Source organism: Tamandua tetradactyla, chromosome 3 (genome assembly GCF_023851605.1).
Source record: "Tamandua tetradactyla isolate mTamTet1 chromosome 3, mTamTet1.pri, whole genome shotgun sequence".
In the NCBI taxonomy this organism is placed as follows: Eukaryota; Metazoa; Chordata; class Mammalia; order Pilosa; family Myrmecophagidae; genus Tamandua; species Tamandua tetradactyla.
In genome coordinates this window covers 163,531,093-163,557,953 of record NC_135329.1, presented here as the reverse complement: position 1 = coordinate 163,557,953, position 26,861 = coordinate 163,531,093, and the positions used below count along the sequence as shown (strand labels likewise).

The window sequence follows — 26,861 nt, the reverse complement described above, 5'->3', positions numbered from 1 at the left end:
AGTTTTTATAAGGAGCAACTGGGATTATATATAAAAGATAGCATAGAATTTGAGGAATGACAGACATTAAGAAAAGGTTAGGTCCCTTTCCTACAAAGATATTTTAGTAGCAGCTTTATTTCTAATCCCATAAACTGGAAATATCATAAATGTCTGATAATTAGAGTTTTTAAAATTATATCTTCTTACATTAATTCAAGTAAAAAAGTACTCATCTTCCTAATATACAGAGATACTAAGTACAGAAGTCACAAAAATGAATAAAATGCAGACCTTACCTCTATGTGATAACAGACATGCAAACTAATTGCCATAAATCATCATGAGTGCTATGTTATATTAACTAAACTTATTTAATATGCAGCACTTAAATTTAAAAATGTGAAACCCATGAAGCAACTAGAGATACGGTTTTGAAATGTTACGTGGAAAAAATAAAATGCAAAGGGAATGCATACTAACACAAGGTAAATATAAATAACCAAGGAGAAACACTATTAGAAAATAGAGACAAATTAAATTAATGTTTCAGGTGATGAAGCCCTAAAGAACATTTCTTCTTTTACTATTTCCTTTAGTGTTATTATAACACTGATTTAAATTAAAATTTAAATGTCTTAAGAATAATTTATTGGTATATAGAAAGGAAAAAACATAACAGGTGTAAGAGGAAAATATCTGACCAGCCCTTTGCTCTAAAGTCATTTGGCTTCTCAAGGAAACTCACCAGTTTAACATCTATACTTGTGGCACTAGCATCCAAGGAGTTTTCAACGAGTTCTTTTACAACACTGACCACTGAGGTGATTATCTGAGAACTTGAAAGGAGGCGAACAGTAGCTGCAGGCAACTGTTTCATTCTAGCTTTTAGTAGAGTAACTAGGAGAAAATTAAAAACGTAAGCTATAAAAATAAGAACTGTTAAACATTCCTGAGAAACATCAGTGATAGCAATTTAAAAATAATAATAATGGCAATATTAGCAGCCCACATTGGTGTGTGAGGCTCTATTGTAAGCACATTGTAGCATTAAATAATTTATTTCTTACAAATACTCTTTGAAACAGGTGCCATTTTATCTCCATTTTATATAAGAGAAAACTGAGGCACAGGAGGAGCCAAGAAACCCGTACAAGGTCATCCACCTACTAGGAGGCAGAACTGAGGCTTAAATGTAGAGAGTCTTTAATTCTAATTACCTCTTATGCTAAAGGATGGTCATAAAAATGACCAAAAAGGTCTAAAAAGTCCACAATAACATGGGAAAGAGAAAATTGAGTTTTTTGGTCATTTTTTCTCAGGGTTTTTGTGTGATTTTTATTGCTATCTACAATTCTGACTTTTTTCCTAAATTCCAACCTTACTTTTCTTAGTTGCCTGCTGAACTCACTAGCTCAAACTCAATACTAAACAGCCAGCTCCCCCAAATTATAATATTCCTATTATATTGCTATCAAAGTTAAGTCCATTCACCCAGACCCAAATCTAATCAATGTCTAAGGCTTGTCAATTCAGTATCTCTCACTTTAATTCCTCCGTTTCATCCTCCCTCCATTACATCATACAATATAATTACCTAATTAACCTCCCCTTGGTCAGTCTATACTGGCCTTTAATAATAATGATGGTTATAACAAGAACAGCAACTATCATTTACTGAATAATCTAAGTATGCTAAACAAACTGTGCAAAACCCCTGACATATGAGCTTGCATTTAATTTTCTAAACAACCACGAAAAATATGTACTATGTATAAATATTAGTATTATCATTATCATTTAAGGGCTTAAAAAAACTGAGATTAAGTAATCAAGCTTAGGTACTTTAACAACCACATTAGAGATTTTTTTCTCAAATGTATTTCCTTAAATGCCTGTCTTAAGAATGCCTTGCTCCAAATTCTTCTCAGTATATCATTTATCAAGGTATATAAACACTGAAATCATCCAGACATGATTTTTTTTAAAAAAAGCAAACATTCAGTTTGTAAAAATGGAGATGGTAATACCTCCATAGTTATTGTGAAGATCAAACTAGAAAGCATCTATGAAATACTCTATAAATAAGGCCCTATAAAACATACAGTATTATCATGAGAGATAATGTAAAGGGACACTCCCTTTAATATTAGCAATTGCCTTCTAATCAATCTATATATTTGGCTTAGTTTTGGCGTATCCAGTTTTTTATTTTATAAAATTTTTTAAGTAACATATACCTATCATAAAAATTTTCCCTTTTAACCACATTCAGACATATAATTCCGTAGTGTTCATTATATTCATAACGTTGTGCTGCCATCACCATCATGGGGTATTAAGTTTTAAGCAGAATGGCTGTGAACAACTACTTCTCAATGGTTATCTGTGGCTCTCAAGGACCAGGAGGCATTCCCAACAAACAACAGTGGATAGTTAGGTCACTCCACTATCATAATATTATACAAATTAACGCTCTCACAAACACAAGCCTTCCTTCACAATCTCCCCAAGCTTCAAACTGACCTCAGGTTTAAGGGTATAGAGAGCCAAATTGGAGTATAACGCCAAATAAGGGTACAGAGCAACTGTTCAAATTGAGATGTGCCAATACACACGAGAGTCCAAAGACTTCGTATGAAAAAAATGCAAAATCTCATTAACTTTTACATTGACTTCATGATAAAATATTTTAGATATATTCAGTTTATCATAAAATGCATTATTAAAATAAATTCCTTTTTTTTGCCCTTTTTTAGTTCAACTATTAAAAAATTTTAAGAGAGGATAATAATATCATATGATTGCAGTGAGAAGTAAATATATATAAAGAATTTATTACAGTATATGGTGCATAGGTGCTAAGAGATCACAGGGTATTTGCACTAAACTGAATTTCTCTAATCTCCTAAATGAACAAAAGCCGATGCTCAAATCCTACCCCTCAAAGGAGATAACCCATGGCCTGGGCATCAGGATAGGCTTGGGTTCAAGAAGTCCTCTATCTTTGAGAATTTCAAGGATCTAAATAAAAACACTGATTAGACAAGCTATGAGGTATAAACCTAGCCTTTCCCCAACTTTCACTGCTTCTGGTTAATCTTATCAATCTATTCATATTTATCTCATTCTCAACAATCCTTTCAAAAATCTTTTTTTTTTCAAATCCCTAATTTCACCCCTGTCTCTCTCATTCTTCTAGGTTACTAAACTCAAGGCAATCCATAGCAAAAATTTACCTTTTCTCTCCCTCTCCCTTTCTCTTGTTCTCTCTCACACATGCACACCCCTACCTTACTTCCCCCACCCACAGTACCCTCCAGACACAAAAGGACAAATACTGTATGATTGCAATGATATAAAATAATTAGAATAAGCAAACTCACAGAGCTAGAATCTAGATATAGGTTACTAGGGGATAAGAGGAGATTAGGGAACGGGAAGTTAAGGCTTAAGATGTACAGGGTTCCTACTTGGAAAGATGGAAATATTTTTGTAATGGATGGTGGGAATGGTAGCACAACATTCTGATCAATAGCACTGAAATATATATCTGAATGTGGGTGAAAGGGGAAACGTAAGGTCATACGTATGGTAACAAATTTTTTTTAAAAAATCCCATGGAACTATACTACACAAACGATGAACCCTAAATTAAGACAGGGATTATAGTTAATGGTACAATTATAAAAATGTGCTATCAATTGTAATAGATGTTCCATATCAATGCAAGGTGTCAGTAATGGTGATTTACGGGAATCCTGTATTTTATGCATGATTGTTCTGTAAACCCACAACTTCTCTAATAAAGGAGAAAAAAAATCCAACTATGTGAAAGCATTAGTTCAGAAGTGATGTTGGAGAGAAGAGTATGGGAAGAGATGCAGACATTTTAAGAAACTGGAGGGTTCAGTGGGTAGGGGAGGTGAGGTAGCGATGTGAGAGAGAGACCAACCCTATGTGGTACTATCATTCCTCTTTCACAAACAGGACTTCAATGGTTTAGTAACTTGCTCAAGATCATACAACCAGCAAGTAGAAGATACACATCTACACACCCTGGCATGTTGGACTACAAAGGTCATGCTCTTGAACCCTTTCCAGCAAGTCACCTAAAGCAAAATCAGAAATCCTGGTGCCACCCCATTCTTCTCCTTCTCTACATCCTACTTATCATAGTATGGCAATATACACATAACAGATATTTTGCCTCTAATCTCAACCACTTTTGAGCTTGCTATAGGGTTATTTTCAAATTTGAATTTCACCACGTTGCTACCCTACTTAGAATTTTACAGGTTTCCAACTGCTAAACACATACAATCCAAACTCCTTAACAACTTGGCCTCTGCCTACCTTTCTAATCTCATCCCCTCATAGCTCATATGCACACTGGCCAAACTATACAACTGTTTCCCTTAGTGTGGTGGCACACATCCTTCCTTAGCTCACACAATTTCCTCTCTCTAGGATAACTTCCAACCATCCTTCCAGATTTAGCTCAACTATAATCTCCTGTAAGAAGCCTTTCTTTCCTGTGCCAACCCTGCCCCCCCAACACTCCAACAAATTAGGTATTCCTTCCTCTATACTCTCACAGCATCTTTTCCTTCTTTTCAATTCAGAACTTATTGCAAGGCATTGTAACTATTCTTTTATTCGTCTACCTCTTCCTCCTGGCTCTGAGTTCTTTGGGTACAGGGACTTTACCCTAATTGTTTATGCCTAGCATAGCTCTTAAAGCATAGCAAGGATTCAACTGTTAGTGCATCAAATGACCTCTTTAGAAGGGGAAGGGTTAAGGTGAAGCTTACAAGTCACAACATGGAATGTCTGAGAATGTAAGGTGGGTCAATCTTCCATATTTGCTGAGAGAAACGGAACCCTTCTCAAAGAGTGCTGATGATAAGTATGGAAGTCAGTTAAGGACAGCAGATGCACCTACAAAAGAAACAGGGGTCAGCGAACTCAGACTTTAAAGAGCATACAAACAAATAATTTAGTTATGGCATATAATAAAGGTCATCCAAATGTGTCACAGAACCAACAGAAACGCAAAATATACAGATGTCCAACATTCTCTTAATTTCTAAATGTTGTTGAAACATTTGTTGACACATTTTTGTATATTGCCAAGGGAAAGGAAATTCAATTTCCAAAACTGATTCCAAAGAATCTTACCAAGATTATCCCTCGTTATTAAAAAATAAGGTGCTATCCACATTTCCTCAGGATGCAGTAATATAGGTGTCTGTCTTCAGAGTGTACATAAACACTGAATGACAACAGCGAAACTCGTGATTAACTGAAAGCAATTTACTTTCACAAGTGTATGTTATCAGTATATTATTATAAAACGCCAACTAACAAGTTCAATTACGGTTTGTCTCAAGTTAAATTTTCTGCTTGGGAAACAAAAACTCTTGCACCTGGACAGACACAGGAACTAAGAAAAAGCAAAGGCCTATACACGATTTGATCAAGGCCAAACGAAACCATTAACGAGCTCAGACTTGCTCAGAGAGCTCTCCCACGTGTGCACGGCCACGAGCCCGGCACAGCTTCTGACCCTGTCCCCAGGCGCCCACAGCTTTCGGGGGCGCTCGGGCCCGGATCCGGACGAGTTGAGGGGAGGGCCTTTGAACCTTCGAGAATTTAACAACGCCAGCAGCCATAAGACTCTACCTTTCTGTCGCATGAAGCAGGGATTATCATCCACTTGCAACAATCGGCCCGCGTTTCGCCCTGAGACCACCTAGCCCGCCCTCTGGAGACTCCAACTGGCCCCAAGAGAGCGCGGTGGGGCGGATACCGGCAAGGCAGCACTTAGTCCCGCCTTCCCCCGGGGAAACACGAGACTGGCGCTGCCGGCAGCCAATCCTCGGGCTGCGCGTTCAGCTTCTAAGGCTTCCGCAACCTGCGCCGCGCTCAGTTTGGGCTGACCTCTGACGTCCAGCTTGTAAAGAAACACCGCTACCGGCTGGTGCTTCTCTGAGCCCGTCGCCAGGAGTGGAGTGGCGGGTGAGTGGGCACCGACAGCCGCAGCGGCTGTGGTGCTGCCTTTGTCGGATAGGGGCTGCTGATGAGCTAGGGTCGGCCTAAAGGGGAAGAGTGGGCGCCAGCTGCGTCCATGTCCCCTTTTTTGGCCGGTCTGTGACCGAACCGGCCAAGCGGCCCCCAAGGCGCACTCCCCAAGTCCCCGTGGTCGAACACGGCCCTAACGGGATGTGCAGCTCCTAGAAAGAAAGGGAGGGTTGGGGAGGCGCTGCGGCGGTAACAGTTGGGTCTTTTTGCTGATCTTCGGCTCAGTAGAGCTCCAGGTGCCGGAGATTGCGCGGGACGTGGGGGCTGGCGGGGCTCCCCAAAGGGGACCGCCGCCTGACGCCGCTCTGTAGGCACTCGCGAGGACAGAGCCTAGAGACTCACGGTCTTTATAGACCTTTGTACGCCGGTTCTGAAGCAGCGCGGCAAACCTGCTGGGAAAGGTCTTCTGAATTAGGAGAGGGTTAGTACCGCTTCAGCTTTGCCTTCCGACTGAAATGTAAATTTTAGGCCTCTTCCGACTATTTTTATCGTCCTGTAAAAAGTGGGAAAACCGTTTTGAGTGGTGGCAGGTTCTAAGTATAATAACTTAAAGGGCTTAAACTAATGTCAGATAAACGATAGAGGTTTAGAGTAGAAGAAAATATTTACACACGTAAACTTGAGACTTTTGCTTTGTGTTAGTGTAACTAAATTTCATCCCTATAAGCCTTCATCCCTTTATAGAATTTTGGAGGGGAGTGGATTGTACTCAGGAACCTCGAGCTCGATTGCGTTATGAGAAATGCCCCTTTCTCTACCAAATCTGCAATAGAAAGGGTTTATATATTTTTAAATCAGAGCTGTTCTAAATGTAATCTAGTCCTGTTTTCCTCCTTCAGTCTCACTCATCGGTTTCTACGAGGAGTTTTCTTTATTTAAAGGAGTCTTAGACCCACGCAAGTATCATTAAAATAACTGGGAGATTATCAGTATTTCTTTTGCTACTCCTGTTGAACATGAAAGGGGGAAGAAAAACCAAAAGGAATGAAATAGACAACTTTTAGGGAAGTTGTCTACAGTTAAAATATTCAGAAAAAACATTGCTTTAAATACCTAATTGTATCACAAAATTGAGAAACAAACATCCCTTGATTATCTAAATTTCCCCCACATATTAGCAGCATGTTCCTCTGAGATTCGGTATTCAGAAAGGATTTGAATTTTAATTCTGACCACTCTTTTTTGATCCAACATTACATTAGTCTAGCTACTCAAAACAGAGTGGCTAGGTCAGATATGCATTTTTATATTAGTTTATTCTGTGGCTGGTAAATTTAGCTCCTGGTTTTTCATTTTGCTATCAAGATATAAGAAAATGTAGTTTTTCTCTTTCAGTTTGTTTCTTTGTCCATTATTTCATTTAGTAAAATCAACACACTGGATGACTAAATTTAGAAAAGGGATTTCAACTTTTTTTTTTAAAGTCTTGTTTGTCTTAGCATTAAAGTCAGATGTTAGGACTCTTAACTACCCTCATCGGGTCTCTAAGTAGCATATTTTGGAAAGCATGTGGGTTCTATTTCAAAACTAGAAAAAAAATACAAGTAACACTATGTTTTCATGTCAGAATTAGGGGTGTTGAGGTTTCCAGTTATATTAGTATTAAATTTGTTTCATTGCTTCCTTACAGAGCAAACATGAATGTTGGAGTTGCCCACAGTGAGGTGAATCCAAATACCCGCGTAATGAACAGCCGTGGTATGTGGCTGACGTATACACTGGGAGTTGGCTTGCTTCACATTGTCTTACTCAGCATTCCCTTCTTCAGTGTTCCTGTTGCTTGGACCTTAACAAATATTATACATAATCTGGTAAGAATTTCACCTTATACTGAATACATAAAAGCTTAAGGTTTTTTATGTTATAAGGAAGAAAACCACATGACTTGGTATTTTTTTAAATAGCTTTGAGGTATTCACATTCCATAAAATTCACCCATTTAAAGTGCACAGTGCAGTGGTTTTTAGTATGCATGCCTTAATTTTGAAGAATGCTAATCTAGGATAGTACTTTTTTTTCTATCACACTATGATTCAACATGGGGCCCCATTTCTGAATAAGACATTTTTCCCCATTGTTTTTCTAGACTGGTTATTTTAGCAAAAATTACAAGACACTATAATTCAGGTGGCTATAATATGTTGATTAACCAGAATGCTTCTCAAGATGTAATTAAGTTTTCTGGTAATTAGAGTCTAATGAAAACTCTTTAGTTCCAATCCCTATTGAGTATTTTTAAATTGTATACTTTCCTGTTTCAGTATTTTGAGCTTAATCAAAGGTGATTCAGGATTTCATTGTACCTTAGCCACATGTTAAGTATTGTTCTCCCTGTGTTTTATGGTATCTCTACAAAGTATCAGATGCTGGACTGACTCTACTAATTACATTATGCAGCCCTGGAAATTGCTGTTTTTAAAAAAATTCCTTGATAGTAACTTTTAGTAGCTAGTAGATCGAAAGGGGAGAGATCCATTTAATTAAATCCTTATATTTCCATAAAGATATCCAAAGAATGAAGAACTAGGAACATCAAGACAGGAAAATGTAGGAGAAATAAATTTTTTAAATTAATATTATTATATATTTTCTGTAGCCTACTTGAAATTGACTAGAGGAATACAAAGATAATTTATTTGGTAATGGAAATGACAAGTGAATGTCCATCTAGTCCTTATGTGATAGACTTTGATAGGGCAAAACAACTTGTTTTCAAATAGTGACTTTTCTGATATATGTGACACTATTCATGTCCCTTTTATTGAAACTTTCTCCTAGATATATTTCCTTTTTTTTCCCACTGTTTTTCTCTCCCACATCTAGATATATTTCTGACCTTTTCTTCTCTATATCCTTTAGCAGTCTTACTTCTATTTTCCTCTCCTAAATATTGCTGTTCTCAAGGTTTTTTTCATTTCTTCTCATGCTATATATTCTACCTAGATTACTTCATCTATCTATATTTTTAGTTGCTACTTGTAGAATGATAATGTCCTTATTTATATTACCAGAGCACCTGGTACCTTAAACCAAAAAAATATAAATTGAACTCATCCTATTCCTGATCTATCACTTACCACCCCTAATATGTCCCTCTAACTTTGTTCCTATCTTATTTAATCTAACAATGTTAAAGTCTGCCTAATCAGCCAAGCAGAGAGCTGAATGTAGAAGGAACAACATGATATATATCATTCTAACTGAGACAGTTTTGAGAGTAAAAGGAAGCTCTGTTAATAACTACTTGAGGAGAATAGTTGTAAATCAGAACCATCCCAGGCAAGGATATATGGTCACCCTAGTTTTGAGGTAACTCCTACCTCTCCTTTATATTCCATATCTGCTTGGTCAAAGTGCTGTCTGTTCTGTTGTTTTACTATCTCTCAACTTGATCCCCACTGGCATTGCAGTAATTCATACTGTCAGTTTTTTCTGAGGTGGATTACTCCAATAAATCAGTCTCCTTACTACTCCTCTACTCTACTCTCCCCATCCAGCTTGGTAGTGTGATATTTTTAAAATGCATTTCTGTTCAAGTTACTATCTAAATTCTTCAGTTAGTCCCCATTGCCTTCATGGTAAAATTTCACTTTCTTGTGTGGCACACTGGACCAGTTGGTAATGCTGCAGAGGCAGAAAGAACTCATCTTTATCTCAGCCATCTCCAGACACACATTGTGCTTTAATGATACTGAGAATCATCTTGCGCTCTCCTTTTAGCTTTGGCTTAGGCTTCTTTCACTCTTTTAATACTGCTTCTTCCTTCCTGCTCTGGTTAATTCTTCCTTATCCAGCAAAACACTACTCAGATATCACCTTCCCAGGAAGCTACTCAACTCCCATGCTGCATTCTTTTAACATGTATTATCCTAATTTTATAATTTAAAGTTTATCTCTTTCATCTTTTAATCTCTACATTTAAAGACCTAGTTAAATGTTTGTTGAATAATTAGTCTTTATTGTCACTTACTTTTCCCTTTTCCAATGGCATGTGTGTTAAATGTATTTTAGAAGCCATCTCCCTTACTTCCCCTCATGTTTTCAATTTTGTTGACCAGAATGGAAGCATAGTATATGGCCATGGACAAAGGATAGGTAATTGACACCACGTGGGGAAGCAAACTTCTGACTTATTAGTTTACCACACTAAAAACCTAACTAGCCATAGATGTAGCAATTACATGACTCTAAATTTAAGTTGTTTTTGAAGGTAGCCTAAATTAAACCAATTAAAAATGTGAAATACATTCTGAATGTTTTTCAGTATATGAAAATAGACCCAATTGTTGTACCTGGTTTGAAGAAATACTGTATTTGCCATTCTAAACCATACAGTAAAAACCTGATTTTTTTTTATTGCTACAGTTCACTCCTAGAGATATAAATCCTTCACAGAATTCTTATGCCAGCTTTTTAAATGAATAAGAATTCTCTTCATTTTGAGTCAGTGAGTATGTGTTAAAGGCCACTACTTTTTCTAATTCTTTTGATGTAGACATAAATCATCACTAGAATTTTTATGTAAAAAACTATTAAAAATAAACAGCAGCATAAATGGTTAGATAAGATATTAGTCTTATCACTGAAAAGGGTATATAAAATGAACTGTTTGAATAATATATGCAAACCCTCGTAAGTGCATGTGGTATGAAGGAAATAATGAGAGGAGCTGTTCTCATGGACAGATTCTAAAGTGGTCTCGGTTAGTTTCCTAACGTTTTTGGGTTACATACTTCTCTGAATTTGAAAGCATGAAATTTCTGCTTCCTATCCCCTTTATAGTCTAAGTAAAACTGGTTTCCGAGTGCTTACACTCCTTGGCTTAATGTCATTTTATAACATATCTAATACTTGCTGTGTACCAGCCTCTGTTCCTCAAGTATTCTGGCTAATGGGAAAACAAACAGTATGCAAACTCAACACAATCTATTACACTATAATAAAAGTACTTTCAACAAAATTCTATGCCAGCACATAAGCAGGAGAGTTTCACTAAGGAGTTGTCATTTGAACGAGACTTTCAAGATTGAAGTAATTGACAAGGTGGCATGAAGTCTTTTCCCCTAGCAACAAGGAACCTTTCTATCCTCTGCATTTCCAGAGTGCTCTGATAGTACCTTTGATAGCAATTTCTGTCCTACAGTCTAGTTTTTATGCATATCTTTTTATTTCCTGACCCCCCCGTTGGATGACTGAGTGGTTTTAAGGCAGGAGCCCGTTCAGTTCCATATGTGCATACATGTGCTGTGTTATGTATTAACCCCTTATCAAATGTTGGTTGTGTTAAATCCAATTGAACATGACCTCATTCCTCTGTAGCATAGGGGTTATGGCAGTAAACAACTTTTGAATTGCCTAATGGAATAACTAGGACGTAGGCCAAGATTTGAAAGGATGGGCCTTCTTAACCTAATATACTAGTATAAAATTTCAAATCCACTAATTTATCTATTTTTTTCCATAGTTTATTACAAGTTCAGGCACAAAAAATGACGTCACAGCATGGCTTCTAGAGGAAAAATTTGTTTCGTAATATTTAGGCTTTATTCTGTTACCAGTGCCTCAAACAATGATCCAGAAATGAAACACTTCCTGTCTAAATGGGCATCATAATCTTAAAGAAACCAAATCTAGTCTACATTGTTTTTCCCTAATTAATCACAAAATTAGATGTTTAAACATATCATCTGACATTGGTGATGTTTTTTACTGACTTTTAAAAACTGACTACAAATGAAACACTATAGAGACACAATGGTGATTTCAAAAGTGAATTGAGTTAAATATTGTACCTATTACCCAGCCATCTTTGATGCCTTCGAAGAGAACTGTTGAAGCAAGGCTATCCTAATATTAAAATATTTTCAAAATAAGTTTCCCCTGATACAGAGATCTTATTTAGTTATTTTACAAGTGTGGTAGTTAGATTCAGTTGTCAACTTGTCCAGGTGAACGTGCCTAGTTCTGTTGCTGTGGACATGAGCCACTGGTACCTGAACCTCATCTGTTGCTCACTACATCTGCAGTCGGCTAAGAGGCGTGCCTGCTGTAATGAATGATGTTTGATTTAATTGGCAGGTGCTTAAATGAGAGAGTTCAACGTAGCACAGCCTAAGCAGCTTGGCATACCTCATCTGAGCACTCACAGCTCAGCCCAGGCCTTTGGAGATGCAGAAAGGAATCACCCTGGGGAAAGTTGTTGGAACCCAGAGGCCTGGAGAAAAGTCCAGCAGAGATTTTCCTGAGCCTTCCCACATAAGAAAGAACCTCAGATGAAAGTTGGCTGCCTTTCCTCTGAAGAACTAATGAAATAAATCCCCTTTTATTTAAAGCCAATCTGTCTCTGGTGTGTTGCATTCTGGCAGCTAGCAGACTAGAACAAGAAGTATCAAATTTATTACTATGACACTGAAGAAAGCTTTTCTACACATTGGAATAAAGACAATCCTATAAATGGAAAGGTGTTAGAGAATCTAAATGTGATGATGTAAAGCTACCCTAGTGTTACTTTTTGTTTGTGTTTTTTCCCTTACAATGAGAAAATGTAAACTGGTTTTGGTTAACCTTTTGTATCAAAATATTCCAAATAGTTTTTATATATCCCTGAAGACTTCTTTTTTTAACATAAAGAAAATGACCACAGCCTACCACTATAATATGAAAGCTTAAAACTTGAGCTGTTAATTTAAATCACAATCTGTCCCATGTAACCCAGAATTATCTCCTTTTTTTCTAATCGCAAACTATTTATTTAGCACTTGCTTTGAGACACATAGGTTGGTGAAGAAGATAATCAGATCCTGCTCTCAAGGATCTTGAAGCTTATTAGATATTAATGACAAACAGACCATTATGCTATCTAAAAAGTCCTGCCAAGAAAAGTATGGAGGGGCCCCTAACCGTAGATGCAGACTATGTAAATGCTGGTAACAGATTAATTTGCATTTGATGTTGACTGTATATCCCCTTGTTTTCCAGGGAATGTATGTCTTTTTCCATGCAGTGAAAGGAACACCTTTTGAAACCCCTGACCAAGGTAGAGCAAGGCTCCTAACTCATTGGGAACAGCTGGACTATGGAGTACAGTTTACATCTTCACGGAAGTTTTTCACAATCTCACCAATAATTTTGTAAGTGGCATAAATTTTAGCTATGAGAAGGATGGGATGAGAGGAAGATATCCTTTTATCAGATTGAATTAGAAACAGAATTTTTTACTGAAAAGCTAAGCCCTATTAATAAGTAGTTACATCAGATAGACTATAAAATGCAGACAAAATTTTTACAAGTTAGTAATAAGCCAGTTCTCACTTCAGTCGATGCAAATGGAATCAACAGTAGATGCTTATCAGTATACCCAGACATTCTGGGATTTACAGGTCAAATATTTTCTTGTTCCTGTTATGAACCTGCTTATAAGAAAACTAAACACATAATCATATTCTGTATTGCACTATCAGATTAATCTTCCAAAACAATGATCTGGATAATTTCAGAAGCATTTAATTAAGCAGCCACATCCAACTGGATGTTTAAATTCCTTGGGAAAGAATATATGATTTAGAGAAAAAAGATGTCAAGCTTTCAGGCTTTCATTGTGGGATAGACCTGGGTTGAATCTTAGGATCTGTTACTTAGCCAGCTTGGTTTGCTCATATATAAAAATCAAATTAATGATACCTACCTCAGTGGTGATGCTCTAAGAAATAAATGGTAAAATATTTATATGTAAAACATTGAACTTTGAACCTGGCATTCAATTTCTTCCTTTTACTTGATTTTTAGGGTGTTCCAAAAAAATGCCTCATACTTCATTTTCCTTTTGTGTGAATATTTTATCCTCGACCAACTCCCACTTGGTCAACCTTTTCTGGGCAACATTTCTTGAATTCTTCATGTGTAGTTGTATTTCTATGCCTTTGTTCAAATAATCTCTTCTACCTAAAATGCCTTCCCCTTAGTTTATTTTTATAAAAAAATTTATTCAAATTTAAATCCTGTCCCCTCAGTGAGGTCTTTTCCTTAGCACCCAACTGTCAGTGATAATGCCCTGATTTGAACTTCCATAGTAGTTGTTATATAAACCTCATTATACCACTTTGTATTCCCTTTTATTATAAATACTTTATTTCATTGAAGAGGTTGTAAGTGCTTAGATTCCTTTGAAATAGTACTTCTTAAAGGTGTTAGAATCCCTTGAAAGTTACATTTTGGATAAATGTTTAATAAGGAAAGGCATTTTCAAATAGAAGGAATAAACTGGTCACAGATTGGTAGGTGTCTTTTTTCCTTGTACATAATGCACTTTGAGGAAATTCTTAAAAATTTTGATTGGTTTGACCCCATGTAAAGTTAACCTCAAAAGAAAAATGATCTGGTTTAACAAAGATCTATGCAGTAACAATGCTAATCAGATAGTCTTATGTTTCCATCTATATCACTTTTGGCCATTTTCTTGAAAGGCCCAGTTTTCTCATGTATAAAATATTAAGGGTTATATTATAATAATGTAAAACCTGGCATATACTGAATGTTCAGGTAGAGCTAGCACAAAAAAAGTCAACTAACATGTACCTATGTACAACCTCCATATCTCTAAAAATATATTTTTGACCCACAGGTATGATTTCAAACATTCTGTGATTAAATTCCTTACATAATTGAAGAAACTGCATTAAAGCCATCTATATAGCATTGATACTTTTCAGAGAGCTTTCATATTTTCTTATTTGATCATCATTTGTGAGGTAGGTGGGAGATGCAGTGTTATCCCAGATTTTTAGATAAAGAGACAGACTGAATGCATTCATTACCTTGCCCAGAAATGGGCAGTGGTCGAAACAGCTAATTGGTGACAAGAGCCAGATTAAACTTTAAACTTCTGACTTCTAATACAGGTTTCTTTCCAGTATACCCCTTGGCAGATAAGTCCTCCCAAACTGATTCCCACTTGTGTTTTGCTTCCCCTTGGAGGGCTGTCTAGGTTTTTTAAATAGTCAAATAATTTTCATATAATCTACACAGTTTTCATTAAATGATTAAAAAGGGATATATACTGAAATATGACAAATTAATCCACTCCAAGAAGAATTATTTCCAACCTATCAGATTACAGATTAAACTCATAATGATGGGAAATCAAATGAGCTTAGTAAATGCTAGTCATATCTTATTTTGTTCAGTGAAAGAAATATAAAAACAGTCTTAAAGGGTATGAAAGCAAGAAGAAAGGATTTAAAATGAAGATTGAGGAATATGGTTTATTCACAAAAAAGAATTTTGTCTCTGTAGTTAATGAAATAGTTGTAAGATTGTAGTATTTCTCAACCTAGATGGTTCTGAAAATGTATATAGGTCTCTGACTGTGAGGTTTTTAGTCATACTTGGAAACAGCTGTATTTTTCTAACCAAGTTCTTCATCTCTTATGAGAAACTAATAATGGTAGATAGAGGAAAGCCTATTAGAATACTCTCCTTGTTTACTCTAAAAGTAAATTAGGCAAACACTTACTCATAGGGAAACTAACTTCTTTATTGTGATCAAATAAAATACTATGTTTTATTCTTCATATCTTATTATTATTACGACACTCTTTTAGTAGCCAGATGATGTGTCTGTATTGTGACATATCCTTGGGTACAACTAGACCAGACATTTCTGGTTTGGTGATTTATGGTCTTAAAGGTGGCTTAGGCTTGTTAAAACAAATTCTCAGATGTTGGCTCTCTTTCTGTTCAGTTACAGAAAAATAGCTGGAATCGTACAAGTGTTTTTCAAGTTTCCAATTAAACAGGTTACTAACCTATTCAGTTACAGTACGGAAATGAGAAAATCAGAAGGGTAACCAAGTATTTGTTTTCTCTCAAAGATACTGTATTGTATTAATGCACTAAAACTCCATTTTTCAAAGCTTTGCAGCAGTGATTCTTAACCTTTGGTGGATCATATGATCGGTGGTGCTTCTCTTCAGAAATATATAAAGACAAAACTGCACCTGAAATCTCAGGAGGTATATAAATCCTAATTGGTCTGAAAACCTTCTGCTTTAAAGAATACAAAGTAGCAATGTGTTCTTTTAAATATGTGTAACATAATTGTAGAAATGCAAAATGTGCACATGTATGTCCATGAAACAAAAATTTAAATCCCAATTCAAATTAATTTTGACCCGCAAACTAAAATGTCTCCTCTTGTTTTGGTGCTCAAAAATGTTTCTTCTTTCAAATATTTATATTTCAATGGTCTTTTTCCCTACCTATATTATTTTTTAATTCTAAGTAATTGCAGTTTTAGATGTTATTTATATTCTTAACTTTTTATTTCTACAGATATTTTCTGGCAAGTTTCTATACAAAGTATGATCCAACCCACTTCATCTTAAACACAGCTTCTCTCCTGAGTGTACTAATTCCCAAAATGCCACAACTACATGGTGTTCGGATCTTTGGAATTAATAAGTATTGAAATGTGTTGAAACTGAACAAAACTTTTGTAGCTACTGAGCTTCCTGTAAGGAAGGTGCAGACAGTGTACTGCACTGTTTCTGTGATAATGTGAAATAAGAGGAATCTGCATTGAAGGGCCAATTACTGGTTCTTTTATAGGCTGTTTTCAAGTGCAGATTTTTCCTAGAAGATGCTTGTAAGTGTTTAATCCATCTGGTGTATTTCTAAAGAGAGGCTTTACAGGCTGGCTGGGCAGGCCCGGCTTATAAGTTAAATGACTCTAGAGTGAGGGTGTAGTAAATAAATCCAAGGAAATGAGAGGTTTCTAAGAAACTAGAATTAGCTTAGTTTATAATGAATGGGCATTATGTAGGAGAAGAAAATTTCCAATCATTCAGTCAGTCAGGTTTAAGCAGACTTACATAAAACCAGAATAATCTATTTAAAAGTTTATATACATGGTTTGTATTGCATATATATTCCTACCTTTTTGTTTTTTACAAGCCAATTACTTCCTTATTTTTTAAGTATACTTTTTTGGTTTTGCTGACTTAACATTGTGTGTTGATAGATGAGGTTTATTTTTACATTTATTAAGTTAGTGAGTTCATGAAGGTCCACCTTCATGATTGATTGGTGATAGAAGATAGCCAGGCATCTTACAAGCAGCGTCTGAGTCAGCCTTATAATTTTGGAACAAACTAGGTTTTGCTGCCTTTCCAGATCAAAGGTTGCTAAACCAATTAAAATAACTCATTTCAAGCAGTTAAAGTATATGATAATTTAAAATTCTCTGCTTATTTCGTTGAGCAACTTAATTGTTAAAGTCTGTCATTCTTTAGAAAAAGAAATACAACATGGACAGCTATATAGCCTACCTGTATTCTGGCAGAACCGTCTTCTCTAGCAATAGTACCAAAGTAAATAATAAGAATCTTTTTCACAGGTCTGCAGTAAAATATAATTTTTTTTTTCTTAGTCCTCTTGCTCTCAAATCCAGTATTTTGCATTAATAATTTTTGCCTTTAGGACATGGGTTTTGGTGTAGATGACTCAAAATGGTAACTATTTCCAAAGCAGCAACCACACTGAATTTCAACCATGTTGAAATTCTTGTGACTAGGGGAAACTTTTTATAGTTGCTGACTTTGCTTACAATAAATAACCATATGCTACTTTGAGAAGTAAGTCTATCAGAAAAACAAAATTCTGATATGGAATGAAACTGAAAATCTCAGTAACATTTGTAAATGAAATTGAGTGAAGAGTTATGGACCAATTTAAAAATCAATTTGTTTCAATAAACTGACTTTTCAGGGTATGATCATTGTTTTGTATTTCAAAAGTATTGAGTTTAGAAATCAGTTGTATGGTACTGCCTTTGTATGGTTTGTCTTTTCCCATGTATTTTTCAATAACTGGTAGTCTGTACTCTAATAAAAATTTTCCTTGGTGTAAGATTATTTCAGAATTTCCAAATTCAGTCATCAAAATTACAATTGAATTAAGGTAGCCAAAAACATTAGTCTTTTTTCACTGTAAAGCTTAATTATCTCCAAAGGCTTACATTTTTGTACAGATTTCAAATATAAAAATCTACCTCTGATATACAACTTCTTCTGCTATTTTCCCCTACTTTCGCCCCTCTAATGTTGATATTTGAGAGCCTGCTCTGAGCTAGGTATTATTCTAGCTGTTGCAAATGAATATGGTATATAAATCAGACAACAAATCTCCCCCCTATATGCTTATGTTCTCTTTGAAGGCAGATAACCAATGAGTTAAAAATGCATATTTTATGTAGTGATAAGTGCTTTGGGGAAAAAGTTTAAGCAGCTGAATGGCAGGGGAGCTGTTTTAGAAAGTCACCCCTGAAGATCTATCTGAGAAGGTAACACAAGAACACAGACCTGACGAAAAGGAACAAATGATTCAAAGATCTGGGGAAAGAGCATTCCCAATAAAGGTAATGACAAATATTAAGGTTCGGAGACAGGAATGAGGGTGGTGTATTTGAGGAAAAACAGGACATTCACTGGAGCTAGAAAGGATAAGCAAGGAAGAGAATGGTAGCAAATATGAGGTCAGAGGAGTAGTAGGTAGGGCACAGATCATATAGGGCTTTACAGACCAAAGCAGAGTAGATTTTATTCTAAGCATGACAGATGTTGAAGAGTTTTACATAGGAGAATAAAGAGATCTGATCTTGGTTTAAAGGTCACTGGCTATTTTTGAGAATAAACTATAAGGAAATAGGCAGGAAGAATAGTTAGGAAGCCACACTGCAGGCAAGAAACAATTGTAGCTTGGACTAGAGAAGTAGCAGATAAGAGGAAGTCAGATTTGAGATGTGCTTTGCAGGTATATCCCATAAGATACTGATGTACTGACAGTGGGAAATAGGAAGAGTTTAAGGGTGAGAATTAAAATAACTTCTAGGTTTTTGGACTTAGCACCTAGGTGAATGGTGTGTTAAATACAGAAACTGTTGCCAATTTTACTAAATTCTTACAGTTTAATGTAAAAAGAAAAGAAAACTTTGCCTTAAAAACACTTTAAAGTGTCATCCATGAAATTCTGGAATATGGGTACATATTCTGATAATTCACATTTAAAACTAAATCTTGGGGTGGGGGGGGACAAAAACAATTGTTAGTTTGACAGGTATCCAGCTCAGAACAATCTATATAAATTGAGTGTTTTCTCTGTATGATTAATGTTAACAGTTTAAGATGAGCTATTTTGATTTACACCTGATGTATTTCAGCTTCTCCATACTGATTTTAAGGTTAAGCACTGCTAATTTAAAGATAATGATAGTGTTATTTTTAGAGCAGGTGAATTAATCTGCTTAATAAAACACTTATTCCTTTAGTAGGTTTAGTGTATTTTTTTCAGAAAGTTTTATAGTCCTTTGTCTTGAAACTCTTTAGATAGAGCATCAGGATTTGTGGAAGGCATACTGTTCTAGTTTGCTAGCTGCCAGAATGCAACACACCAGAGACGGACTGGCTTTTAGTAAAAGGGGATTTATTTCATTAGTTCTTCAGAGGAAAGGCAGCTAACTTTCAACTGAGGTTCCTTCTTACGTGGAAAGGCACAGGGTGATATTTGCTGGCCTTCTCTCCAGGCCTCTGGGTTCCAACAGCTTTCCCCAGGGTGATTTTTTTCTGCATCTCCAAAGGCCGGGGCTGAGCTGCAAGTGCTGAGCTGAAGTATACTGGGCTGCTTGGGCTGTGCTACGTTGCGCGCTCTCATTTAAGCGCCAGCCAATTCATTCATTGCAGCAGCACACCTCCTAGCTGACTGCAGATATAATCAGCAACAGATGAGGTTCCCGTATCATTGACTCAGGTCCACAGCAAAAGAACTAGGTACCTTCACCTGGCCAAGTTGACAAGTGAATCTAACTACCACACAGACCTAAATTTAAATTCCACCTCCACTGCCTACTGGTTGCATAACCTTGGGCAAACTAATTGCTCCTTTTGATTTCTTCATGTATAAAATGAGGGCAGTAAAATTACTTGCCTTTCATGGTTGCTGTGACACTTAAATAGTTTATATTAATAAATGTTTATAATTCTGGTTACCATTGTTTATAATAATTTAGTCACTGCTGTTTGTAAAAATTACAACAGCAGGCACTGTAAGACTCAAATATATAATCTATTATATATGAAAAAATACATAAAATTTCCCTCCTAATTTCTTTCCATTTTGAAAACCTTTTTTCACCAACCTGCAAATCAAAATAGAATGTTTTGTTTTATCCTGGGTATCAAATGGCTATGTTAATGAAACACCTCACTGCTTAAGGCAGAAGGATGCCTCTACTGACTCACTTTTTTTTTTCTTTTTCACTCTCAGAGTAATACAGGGCTGTTGGCCAACTACCATGCCTTTATCCTTATAGAAAACCCAAAGAAAGCTGAGATCATAACATTGACATTCTCCGGGGTAAAGATTAAGCAGACCAAATACTTGAAAGTAAAACAATACAATTGCCTTTTCTTCACTTATAGTATACTTACTGCATATCTCAAATATGTATAGCTTTAAAGTTGTCTTTTATATTATGCTTTACGAAACTGCTGAAGAAATGAAAATATATAGTAGAATAAGAATCTGATTATTCATTAGGATTGCTCTGTAAGGCCAAATTCTATCCATTAATAAGCAGCAGCGATCTTTAAGACATTTCAAAAACAAGGTTGTCCGGGATCAAACACTTTTTATAATTCCTACTTATACGAATTTTAGAGTAGAAATATCAAAAATAAAATAGAGTACAGTAAACAAATAATAGATGTGCTTATACAATAAAAACTATAAATCACCAAGCACTTAACCCAAATAACCACCAGTAGTTTTTGGCAGGGTTAGTGGTAGTATACACTGAAAATTTTCATCAATGTGGAAAAGAATTCTCTCTTCTACTGCCCTAAAATAACCCCTACTAGCTTGTCACTGATTCATAAAACATTAGAAATTATTTTTAAACATTTATTTTGAAATAACTTCATATTTGCAGAAGAGTTGCAAAGTTTGTACAATGTTCCATATACCCTTCATCCAGCTTCCTCTAATGTTAGCATCTTACATAACCAGGGGATATTTATCAAGACTAAGAAATTAACATTGGTACAATACTGTTAAATAAACCAAGGGTTGGCAACTGATCTATAAAGTGCAAGATAGTAAATATTTAAGGATTTGTGGCCCTTCAGGTCTCCGTTACACTATTCAACTTTGTCAGTGTAGTATGAAAACAGCCATAGACAATGTAAAAATGGATGGGTAGGCCTGTGTTCCAATATCTGTGTGTATTAGCTTTATAGAGCTATATGATGTTAAAAGTTGGAAAAAGACCTTAGAGACCATGTATTTCAACCCTTTTACTTAGCTTGAACCTTCCTTGTCCACCACCTGTCCAATGATTTCTAACACTAATAGGGAAAACTTAAAAAACAGGCATTCCACTTTTGTAATGGAAACTATAACTTGTTCAACATATCCAAAATCTGATTCTTACGCCACATGATAACCCTTCAAGTATTTACTTGTAACTTTATCAGCAGTACTAATTAAACATTACTAGAGTCTTCACCATTCTCCACAGACATGATTTCAAGTTTCTCCCACTATTTTGGTAATTCTGCACTAAGTTCCAGTTTGTGTTACTATTAGTAATACAGAGCTAAATACAACAGTACGACGTCCCTTGTTCTGATGTTGTTTTTCTTTCAAATGCAGCCTGCTATCACTAGCTATTTTTGACAGCCAAAAATCGCTGATTAAATTTATATACACTAACTCCTTAAGTCTTCAACATGTAGTAGTGCTATTAAATGGTGGCTTCCCTTCAATACTTATTAAGTGGATTTAAACTAAAGACTATTACTTATTTTTCCCTATGAAACCCAATCTTAGATTTTGGCCAATTGATTCAGCTTATCTAGACCAAGTTGAATCCTGATTTTCATGTATTTCTCCTAGTTTCATGTCACTGTAAATGTGACCCCAAAATACACTCATGCTAATCATGAAGAAGACAAATACAATAACGCAGTATAGACCAATGTGGTTTAGTCGTCTAACAGGACAGATAAGAGTAATTTCCAAAGCAATAACATAGTATGTGCTGATATGAGAAATGTGAACATGTTTGGTATTAAAAAGACAGGTCTAGGTAAAAGAATCTGCTAGGAAATTTGGAGTAGCACTGGGCAGGGAAGGTAGACAGGTAAGAGAATGCAAATAGAAACTCTTCCATTTTACCTGCTGTCAAAAATAAAATTAGTGCAGTGACTCAGGTGTTTGTTTCTTTTTATCCTAATTTCTGTTCCAGTTTAAAAGTATTCAGCCCAGACAAGCCCAATAATTCTCTAATCCTCTCCTCAAGTATAATAAAGAACTTGGGCGAAATATATATACATATTCCAAATATGTGGAATGGATACAAGTATCATTTCTTATTAACCCCAAAGATTGCCAGTCAATCACAAGATACAGACCCTGGGAGGCACCAAGACTTCGAGCCTCTGAAACTGTGAACCAATTAATTCCTGTTAAGACAAATCATTGTATAAACTCATTTTAGCACATAGGAAGCTAAGCCACTGGCACATAGCAAGTGCCATTTTATTGATACTGTTGTTACTGTTACACAAATTTTTGAAACACAATTCCCAACCAAAATAAAACTCATCAAATTTCTAGTAATTATGAACGGACATAAGTGTAACTACCAATAGGCCATAATTCTGAGTTCCAGACATGTGCTCTACTTACTCTTTATTTTTTAAAAAATGCCAAAAAAAACCCCACCAAACTCAAACATTCTTAACTTTTGATCATTCCGTTCTACATATATAATCAGTAATTCACAATATGATCACATAGTTGCAAATTCATCATCATGATCATTTCTTGGAATATTTGCTTACTCTTAAACAGTGTAAGGCAGTCAGATGCCAGCCCTGTCCACCGTTGCATTATGTGGTCCTTGCTTAATGAAATCTTACAGCCAGCTGGGGAAAAGAATAGGAACAAATCCATCCAAACAAATGACAGCAAGTTCACATACCAATAAGTAAAAAAAAAAAAAAAAGTTGAAGGAGATGCAAAATACCATGCTGAAGGTTGTGAACGTGCTTAGGAACGGCCACAAAACGCACTACGAAAATAGGATTTTTTGTGTTGTTAACTCAACGTCCTCAACTTTTTTTTTTCCCTTACAAAAGTGAGCCGGCCGCAAACATCTTACTCCAAAAGAAGACGGAAGTAACGGTTTGGAATGTCCACGGGAAACACTTCCGGTCTCTCGGAACCTGGCAGATGTTCTAGGGTGCGTCCCTAGTTTCCACCCCATTTCTGCGAAAATGTTAGATGTCTCAGGCCGCAACCTTTAGATTTGATGACAGTCCCCCTGAAATAAGATGAGAAATCTTCCCCATCTTTTTTTTTCTCACGGTAACACTCAAAGGACATGGCTGTAGAGTCAGACAAACCTATCTAAGGCCTCCTTTGGATTACTCAATAGCTGTGTAACCCTGTAGAAGTATCGTTACTTACAAGTCTGGGAGAAATGCCTAAGCGCATGTACAGCCTCTAACAAAAAGAAAGTACTTGTGCTTCTATTTACTTCGTCTTCCATCGTCGCTGGGTAGAGCAACCAACGGCAAGCCGACCTGTCGCCCGCGTCGCTCGCACTGCGTTGATGACATCACTTCCGGGTAGCCAGGTCGGCGCTTGTACACGAGAGAGGGCAGTGGATCTTTGCTAGGGAAAGGTAGACGAAAACTAGCTACTGCGGCTCACGAGAAAGGTGGGTTAAACTGTTCACCTTTCTCCCCACTGATGCCTTCGTTCTCCTGCAAAAGCGGCTCTAGACCTCTTTGCACCCTCTTAGGGCGATCAGAGACCAGCAATAGCCAAGTCTTCTTCACTCATGAGGATTTGGGGCACTAAGGGTGTCGTTCTCGCTAGTCGCTTACCCGGGCTAGACAGTACCCTTGCCCAGATTTGGTGCAAATCTAATTCCCTTGAGGAATTCGCAGTTGTCATCTGCGAATAGGGCGTTCATTTCTAATCCCTGGATGCCCTCTACCCCAGCTGAACAATAAAAGGCCCAATGTTATTTGCTCTTGTTTGCAAAACAGTTTTGTCCATTAATGTGGAAGGGAAAGGACCTTCTTAAACATCTGGAAAAGTTACAGGATGGGTTGCTTGGGGTGGGGGATGGAATGAGGTATTTAACAGTGTGCAGAAACCAGGGTGCTTTAGCGATGGGTTATTTTGGAAAAAAGAATTTGGAAAGATCCTTGTAATAAACCTGTGACAAAAATTGAAATTTAATTCGAAAGATAAGGGATAAAATAGGTATCAGATTGCAGTCGTTTTAGTAGAAATGTTCCTTTAAGATGTGATTTATGAGAACACTTTCTAAACTACATGGATAAATCTTGATTTGTGTGCTTTATATGAAGTCTTGTGTTTGAATCAAATGATTAAATTTCATGTTTCCAGGAAGAGAAATGGCTTTATTTCTCACTTTTTGTTTTTATCGCTTGATTTTTTAAAAAGCAAATTTTGTCTTTTAATCTTAGTTATCAAAGTTTAAATAGCACCTTTCAGTAGATTACCATGCACGTATCATACTGTAATAGTAACTCTTATAAAAAATAATGAATAGTTTGATTACAGCATGAAGATAATAGAACACAAAAAAATTGTATGTCGACTTCCCAGTTTTCACTGTTAAGAGCATTGTATTCATTCTACCATTTATGTTCACTGGCATGTTACAGCTTTTTAAACATTTTGCTAACTTTTACAAACTTTCCTATAATTTTATAAAACAATAGATTGAAAAATAAACCAAGCTTTCAAAATTTTGCTTAACTGAATAGGTGGCTAGTTATAAACAGTAGTTGTTGAATGCTAATGCCAGTTCCAAATAATGTTTGTTTCTTTGATTCTTTTACAGGAATTTTTTATAGATTAAATATGCAAATATTAAATAAGATAGGATTTTTTTCCAAACCATCAAAAAAGAAAATTTCTGAATTTTTAAGAAATTCTACTCTTCATCCTGGAAAACTCTTTCTTCATAAACTAGTATTGGGAATTGAAACCAGCTGTGATGATACAGCAGCTGCAGTAGTGGATGAAACTGGAAATGTGTTGGGAGAAGCAATACATTCCCAAACTGAAGTTCATTTAAAGTAAGTAGACATTTTCTTAGTAGTTTCCACTTTGGGGGGAAAAACAATAATAAAATGAATTGCAAAATTCTTTTTCATTTATCAGATGTAAAAATTGAATTTTAGAAGCACATTTCCTATTTTTTTTGTGCAGAGTTTTCTAACAACTCCTACCAGACAACCTCAAGTCCCTTACCTGGCTTCTAAAGTTCTCCACAATAGGTCCCAACCTTAGGTAATCTTACTGCCAAAAAGAAGCTTAGCTCATCCCCAACTCCAGTACTTATTGATAGTTTCTCTACAGTAATGCTTTTTCCTCTTTTCTCTACCTGTACGTTTTGTGCTGTCAACTGAAGTTCTAGGAAAGCATAAGCCAATTTCTAGCCTATGTCAATCACTTCTTTTTAAAAAAAACTTCACATTTTTACATAAAACTTGTGTTGGTACTTAAATAACTACTAATAATACATTTTATACTAGTATAAAAGCATAAAATGGTGCTAGATTTATAAACTCAATGTCTGCAGAGGTCTAGAGGCCTGTAAACAGGTTACATAAATAACTGGGCTGGATGTAAATAGAAAATATCTGGCAGTGATTGTTACTCAGCTTCAGCTGATTGTTACTATGCAGGAATGTAGGCCTTATGTTATTAATTAGATCATCAGAATTTTCAAGAGAAAATTTAAATCCAGATTTTTAATATATCTCCAGATTATTTTGAATTAGTAATAATTCAAAATATGTTCAAATACTCTACAGATCAAATAGGCCTACAAGCTATCAATTTACAAAATATGAATAGTGAAGAAACCTGTTATTTTTTAATCATGTAACCTGGATTTAATCCTGAATCAGGCCGTTAGTATTGGCTCTGTGATTTGAGGCAAATTTCTTATCCTCTTTGATTCTGTGTTCACATCAGTAAAGTGGGAAAGATAACAGCTGCCTTATAGGATTGTTTGGGGTGGGGGGGACATTTGGGACAATGTTCTCCAGGAGGCAGGGTATGCTCTGAATCAGCGTCTAGTCTATCGTGCTAAACTATTATAAATAATATACATGAAGAGGGAGAGTAGGCCTCAAATGATAATATGGTATGAAAGATAATGTAGTAGATGTCTCATCAACTGAGAATGGAAGAGACCAGATCCATAGGTCAGGCTGTGAAGCTGATGTCTCTGATGAAGGGTCTGATGAACTCCACAGGAGAGGCTTGCTGGATGAAGAAGCAGTGAAAGAGTCTCTCTTCTTCGTCTTCAACTGATTGGACTGTCTCATTATGGAAGACATGCCTTAGTTGATTGCAGATGTAATCAGCCACATATGTAATCACCTGATTGATGATTTAATACACCAGCCTCTTGTTTATCAACCAGCCATGAAATATCCTTGCAGCAACGGTCAAGCCAGTGCTTGCCTGACCAGACAACTGGGCATAATCACTTAGCCAAGTTAACACCAGAACCTAACCATCACAGTCCACCCCTTGTCAACTTGGCAGCAGTTCACATAACCTTGAAACATGTTTAATTTTTAAACAGAACACAGTAACAGACATATGTTTCGCCTAACAATACTAAGCTGTCCTGCGTACAAACAGAAATATTCTACATCACTCGAGAATAGGGTGCAAGTCCTTAG

The 26,861-nt window shown here is 36.1% G+C and overlaps 3 protein-coding genes across 22 annotated transcripts in view; 2 read left to right on the top strand and 1 right to left on the bottom strand.

Annotated features, from left to right (window-relative positions):
* PMS1 (PMS1 homolog 1, mismatch repair system component) overlaps nt 1–23,750 on the bottom strand; it is a 124,703-nt gene extending 100,953 nt beyond the window's left edge. For 5 of the 10 annotated variants that reach the window (XM_077154431.1, XM_077154425.1, XM_077154432.1 and 2 more), the window contains exons 1-3: nt 23,587–23,750; nt 4,794–4,920; nt 728–879 (exon numbers count right to left, since the gene is read on the bottom strand). In XM_077154431.1, coding sequence (XP_077010546.1) covers nt 728–859 — 132 coding nt within the window. In that variant the 5' untranslated portion in view covers nt 860–879; nt 4,794–4,920; nt 23,587–23,750. Of the gene's footprint in view, nt 1–727; nt 880–4,793; nt 4,921–5,664; nt 5,844–7,691; nt 7,850–22,958; nt 23,118–23,143; nt 23,565–23,586 lie in introns of those variants that run through there. The other 5 variants (XM_077154427.1, XM_077154428.1, XM_077154430.1 and 2 more) reach the window with 5 other exon arrangements.
* ORMDL1 (ORMDL sphingolipid biosynthesis regulator 1) lies at nt 5,863–25,109 on the top strand. 4 transcript variants are annotated; one of them, XM_077154447.1, is made up of 5 exons: nt 5,863–6,000; nt 7,694–7,874; nt 13,042–13,193; nt 23,256–23,359; nt 25,001–25,109. In XM_077154447.1, the coding sequence occupies exons 2-4, from the start codon at nt 7,701–7,703 to the stop codon at nt 23,356–23,358; spliced, it is 429 nt and encodes a 142-aa protein (XP_077010562.1). In that variant the 5' UTR covers nt 5,863–6,000; nt 7,694–7,700; the 3' UTR covers nt 23,359; nt 25,001–25,109. The 4 variants fall into 4 exon arrangements, with proteins under 4 accessions (XP_077010562.1, XP_077010561.1, XP_077010563.1 ...); XM_077154446.1 differs by lacking the exons at nt 23,256–23,359; nt 25,001–25,109 and adding an exon at nt 16,393–23,233 and having other exon boundaries at nt 5,864–6,000; XM_077154448.1 differs by lacking the exons at nt 23,256–23,359; nt 25,001–25,109 and adding an exon at nt 14,684–16,365 and having other exon boundaries at nt 5,864–6,000.
* Nucleotides 25,021–26,861, top strand: part of OSGEPL1 (O-sialoglycoprotein endopeptidase like 1) — an 84,556-nt gene continuing 82,715 nt past the window's right edge. For 7 of the 8 annotated variants that reach the window (XM_077154440.1, XM_077154443.1, XM_077154442.1 and 4 more), the window contains exon 1: nt 25,021–25,238. In XM_077154440.1, coding sequence (XP_077010555.1) covers nt 25,021–25,238 — 218 coding nt within the window. The remainder of the gene's footprint in view (nt 25,239–26,861) is intronic. The other variant, XR_013172961.1, reaches the window with a different exon arrangement.